Source organism: Haliaeetus leucocephalus, unplaced genomic scaffold (assembly GCF_000737465.1).
Source record: "Haliaeetus leucocephalus isolate CR32 unplaced genomic scaffold, Haliaeetus_leucocephalus-4.0 Scaffold1, whole genome shotgun sequence".
NCBI lineage: Eukaryota > Metazoa > Chordata > Aves > Accipitriformes > Accipitridae > Haliaeetus > Haliaeetus leucocephalus.
This window is the reverse complement of record NW_010972437.1, coordinates 10294222-10299465: the sequence shown is the minus strand read 5'-3', so window position 1 is coordinate 10299465 and position 5244 is coordinate 10294222. Positions and strand designations below refer to the sequence as shown.

General features: G+C 44.9%; 2 protein-coding genes across 2 annotated transcripts in view; both read left to right on the top strand.

Annotated features, from left to right (window-relative positions):
• The window catches only part of HOXD11 (homeobox D11), a 17165-nt gene that overhangs the window by 9185 nt on the left and 2736 nt on the right, over window positions 1–5244 (top strand). The gene's annotated exons all lie outside the window — the stretch shown is intronic.
• HOXD10 (homeobox D10) lies at window positions 130–3171 on the top strand. The gene is made up of 2 exons (XM_010566270.1): window positions 130–871; window positions 2276–3171. The coding sequence occupies exons 1-2, from the start codon at window positions 130–132 to the stop codon at window positions 2551–2553; spliced, it is 1020 nt and encodes a 339-aa protein (XP_010564572.1). The 3' UTR covers window positions 2554–3171.

The window sequence follows — 5244 nt, the reverse complement described above, 5'->3', positions numbered from 1 at the left end:
CGGCGGGCGCTGCCATTGGCCCGGCTGTCATGTGGTCGCGCGGAGGCATCCGCAATTACACGGGAATGTTTTCCTAGAGATGTCAGCCTACAAAGGACACAATCTCTCTTCCTCAAATTCCGCCCCAAAATGTCCTTTCCCAACAGCTCTCCTGCCGCTAATACTTTTTTAGTAGATTCTCTCATCAGTGCGTGCAGGAGTGACAGTTTCTACTCCAACAGCGCCAGCATGTATATGCCACCTAGCACAGACATTGGGACGTATGGGATGCAAACCTGTGGACTCCTTCCGTCTCTGGCTAAAAGAGAAGTTAATCACCAAAATATGGGTATGAATGTACATCCTTATATACCTCAAGTAGACACTTGGACAGACCCGAACAGATCTTGTCGAATAGAGCAACCTGTTACACAGCAGGTCCCCACTTGTTCCTTCACTACAAATATTAAGGAAGAAAGCAATTGCTGCATGTATTCCGATAAGAGATCCAAACTCATTTCTGCAGACGTCCCTTCCTACCAGAGGCTGGTGTCTGAATCATGCCCCATTGAGAACCCCGAGGTTCCCGTCCCAGGATATTTTAGACTGAGCCAGACCTACGCCACTGGGAAAACCCAAGAGTACAATAATAGCCCTGAAACGAGTTCAACTGTAATGTTACAGTTAAACCCTCGCGGCAGCTCCAAACCGCAGATATCTGCTCAACTTCAGCTGGAAAAGAAAATGAATGAAAACCCGACCAACCAAGACAGCACCGCTAAAGTCTCTCAAGTGGAAAGTCCCGAGCCCAAGTCCACGTTGCAAGACGAGCGGAGCTGCCTGCCCGAAGGCTCCGTGTCCAGCCCAGAAGTCCAGGAGAAGGAGAGTAAAGGTCTGTATTACCGAGTTTAAGCCGTGCCGTGGTGTAACTCCAACACGCCAGCACCATAAAGCACGCTCGCATATACTAACGAGCATCACAGCCATCACATTTAATGCTAAGGAGTATCGGGCTGCAGGTGCTGTGTCTCTGAAGATTTTGGCAGGCAAAAATGCCACGCAAAAGGGTCCAAAGATTTTCTGTAGAGATCTGCCTCTCTCGTGCATGCAGACCGCCTCTGTGGTGCGGGGGAATATAGCCGTGTGCTCCTTAATGCGCTGCAGCAGCCAAAAGCAGCCCCATACCTCTAAAAAAGCAGGTCTGGAGGTTGTAAAATACGACCAGCTCAACTTTTCTCTCGTAATATTTCGCTGATTTTTTTCCTAGGTTTTTTTTTTTTTTCCACTGAGCCTTACTGCGGTTTGATTGCATTTAAAGTTAATTACGATCCTATTAAAATAGGTGAGGAGTAGGTGCTACCAGGCTGGGTAAAGTTGGAAACAAATGCACAATGAAAGCAGCAGCCCGCTATCTGCCTGGTCCAAAGGTGGAATATTTCAATGTGGTGCTTTAGATAACCTTGGGTTGGTCTCCAAAAGTGCAACAGTATTTTGAAATGCGTTTGAAAGCTAAAGGTGGTCGCAATCTGATTTTATTTTCCCTGTAAAAGTGCCCTAAAGCCTTCCTTTCGAACGGCGTGTGTCGAAGAATCCCAAAACGGGAAATTTTCTCCTATCAAAATGTACTTTGCAACCTCTAGGTCGATTTTTACCCTACGTGTGCATGGAGATTCTCTTTATGTGAATTATACTTAACAGCCCACGTCTAGGTTGATGTGGGGCAGATTTCTTTCTGGTGGGGGAAAAAAAATCTAAAAGGAAAATGGAAAAAAAAAAATCCGAGGCAGAGGGTGTTAATTTCTTGTATATCTTTGTGGCTGGGAAAACGTCTATGTCTGCTCCTAGGTGTGCTCGTGTAATTCAGCTGATGGCTGGGGGGATGCTGCTTCAAAATACAGCGCGAGGGTATTTTGCAATTGGGGTATTTTCGTAGCAAGTGTCGTGGGAGCCCGAGGCGGCCATGGCGAGGCTAGACCCGTTAAAATGCGGCCATGGGGCTGATGGCAGGTTAAATATTGTCGAAATGCTAAGCGCCAGCTGAAAACTTGAGAGCCCGTTTGTGGAAGGGGCAGGAGTGCGGGGCGGCCGCAAGGCAGGGAGCCGTGTGGTGGGGACGGCCGAGCCCAGCCTGGCAGCAGGTCCCCTCTCGGTGCCCACACCTCACCCGAGCCGTGTTTAATGCCCACATCCACCATATCTGCCAGACGCTGCAGAGGAGGGGTCATGGCCAAGGGTACACTCTAACAGCCTGAGGTATTTTTGATTTTTTTTTCTTCTTCTTCTTTGATTTTGATAGAGGAAATCAAGTCTGATACTCCAACAAGCAATTGGCTAACTGCAAAGAGTGGCAGAAAGAAGAGGTGTCCTTATACTAAACACCAAACACTGGAATTAGAGAAAGAGTTCTTATTCAATATGTATCTCACTCGAGAGCGCCGTCTAGAGATCAGTAAGAGCGTAAACCTCACTGACAGGCAGGTCAAGATTTGGTTTCAAAACCGCAGAATGAAGCTCAAGAAGATGAGCAGGGAGAACCGAATCCGGGAACTGACCGCTAATCTGACCTTCTCTTAAACCCTAACCCCGGGGGGGGCACCAGTGAGGAATGGGCACAGCACCGCCACTTGCTAAAGGCAGGAGAGACTCTGGCAAAACCCGGCATTTTCCAGTTTTGTTTTGGTTTTTTTTTCTGATAGAATGTGACTTTTCGTCCTTCTTTTAGCGCTGCAAGTGAATATGTATTACTATGATGAGTATATATAAAACCTAGCACGTGTAATTTATTTTTGTTCTCATCGTAATGCAGGGTAACTATTATTGAATATTATCATTTGGTCTTAACTTATTGGAACTGTCGAACATCCAAGCAATGTGACTTTTTCATGTTTTTACTAACAAAATGGTATTTATGTGGGGCTGTTACACGGGCCATAACGTTTTGAGTACATTCAATACTTTAAGAAAAAGAAGGGGGGGGGGGGGGACTTTGGGGGCGGGGGGAAAGAGAAGCACATTATAATGTAACTATCCTCGCAAATGAACTTAGAGATTGTCCTTCGTAAAATGGAATATTTCCTTCTTCTCCATTGTAGACATTTCCTTGTGGTGCATATGTGGAATAGTAGTCGTTCAGCAGCAATATGTCCTTCTTGTGCATGTTCTGTTCGCATGTATAATGCAATAAACTCTGTAAACTACTGCGGTTCCTTTGGTTTTCTACAAATGTTTAAAATACGGATGCAGGTTGGTCTCCTGACCTTTCTCTACCAGCAGCTCTTTGGACTGATGTACCTTCTTTACCATTTTCTGGTCTTTGTGTGTGTCTGCCTGGTTTCCTTTCTTTCCCCCCCCCCCCTTTTCTTTCTTTTTTTTTTTTTTCCCCTTCCTTTTTTTAGGGGTGGGGTGGAGACTGGGGCGGGAAATGATGTAAACCTAATTCATTTATAATTGTGACTGTAAACAAATGATTAATTGATAAAATGTTGTGTGATGTTCGCAGTCTGACAAACTGAATGCAAAAAAAAAAAAAAAAAAGAGAGAGAGAGAGAGAAAGGAAAAAAAAAAAAAAAAAAGAAGAAAAAAATTATGACCTAAACTGGACATCCTCATCCAATCAACTCATAAATGGTAAGTGATAAAAAAATCTTTCTACTACAAGCTGTCAGCAATATGTGTGTCATTTTATTTGACGTTCGTATGTTGATTTAAAAAATATCAGTCACTGCGTGCTTACACTCTGTAGACTTTGATTTCGTGTCTTTACTCGCTTTAAAAAAAAACCACCATACCAAATGCAAAGCTGGGTATAACTAAATGTTAATGAGTTCGGTTCTTGGTCAGCTCAAGAGCTTTCAGAAGATGGTGGATGGGAAAATACTCCCTTAAACATCTGGCAAGGTTGGCTTTTTTGAGCAGAAACGCTCCCAAGCGTGCTTACAAAAGTACACCAGCCTCTTCAGACCTACTTTTGTCACCCTGCACCGTTTCTGTTTGCTCAGAGATCGTTTTATTTCGCGCAATTCCATTTTAGTAGCACACAGCCAGATAATGAAGTTCACGACTCTTAACCCTTTCTGTACATAGCTGAAAAATGTTATTAGCAGGGCTCTGCGCTGGAAGCTGAGGAAGGGCGTGTGTCTGTGAGAGCGGGTGGGTGCCTGTGTGAGCAGAAATACTAAGCAGAACTGCAAATGGCTTGCAAATGAACATGACTCCAAACTGAAGTGCAAATACTTGGGCATACTTTCACCTTCAAACAGTGCTGGAAAAATAGCGTGGCTACTGTTTGTGATGGGAAACCAGCTCGCTCACAATCAACGCCCATTCCTCCCCTAAGCAGTTTCTAAATCAAGAAACGAAACGCAAGATAGTGCCAATGTTGTCTGACTTGGTGACACTGATGCTGCTCGTATTGCAGCTGCTGGCGTTGTATTTTGCTCTCTTGTCGCTGATATTTAATTGAAGCCAAGACTTTCTCGTGCGCACGTTTACTCGTGGGGCAGAGACGTATTTTCTTCAAACCAAAGCATCATAATTTTGAAGCTGCGGGAGCCGCAAGCACGTAGGTATTTTGTGCCTGCTCTCGTTTCGAAAACAAACAACAAAGCGGTGCTCAAAAAAGCCCCCTCTTTAAATATTGCATACATTTGAACCGTCTTTTCTTTTCCTTTAAAGATACTCGCTACATCGCCAAAGAAGTTCCAGCAGTGGGAAGTAATTAGCTGGCTCCATACCAAGTGTTTAACGTATATAAAAAAGGAGGCTCACTCTAATCTGCCTGCTTGATCAATTATATCTGTGTGAAGCGAGAGGCAATTCTTCGCCATACCACAAACCCTACTTCTCGAGAAAAATATAAGAGAAGTATGAAAACGCAAAGGAAAATGCTAAAGCGAGATGACTAAAAAAAAAAAAAGTTAAAAAAAAATAAAAGGAAAAACAGAAAGAGAAGGCAAAAAGGAAGAAAACCTACGAGAGTAATAAATCATTAAATAAACAGGAATTTCAGTCCCTTCCTCATAACGGCCCGCGAGTAGGAAGTGTTTTCTCAGTGCTGTTGTTCGTGCCCTCGGCGGGCTGTGCTGCGGGCTCTCCACTAACTCTGTGCGTTTCCTCCAGATCCCGACACAGCCACCGTCCCCCGCTCGGGAGAGCAGGCGTGGGCAGAAGACCATGGGTAATCTGGTTTTTCCGTACTAGCCGGGCACCCCTTCGCTCGGGGAAGGATAACCGGGCCGGGCGGCAGGGGAGGGGAGGGGAAGGGAA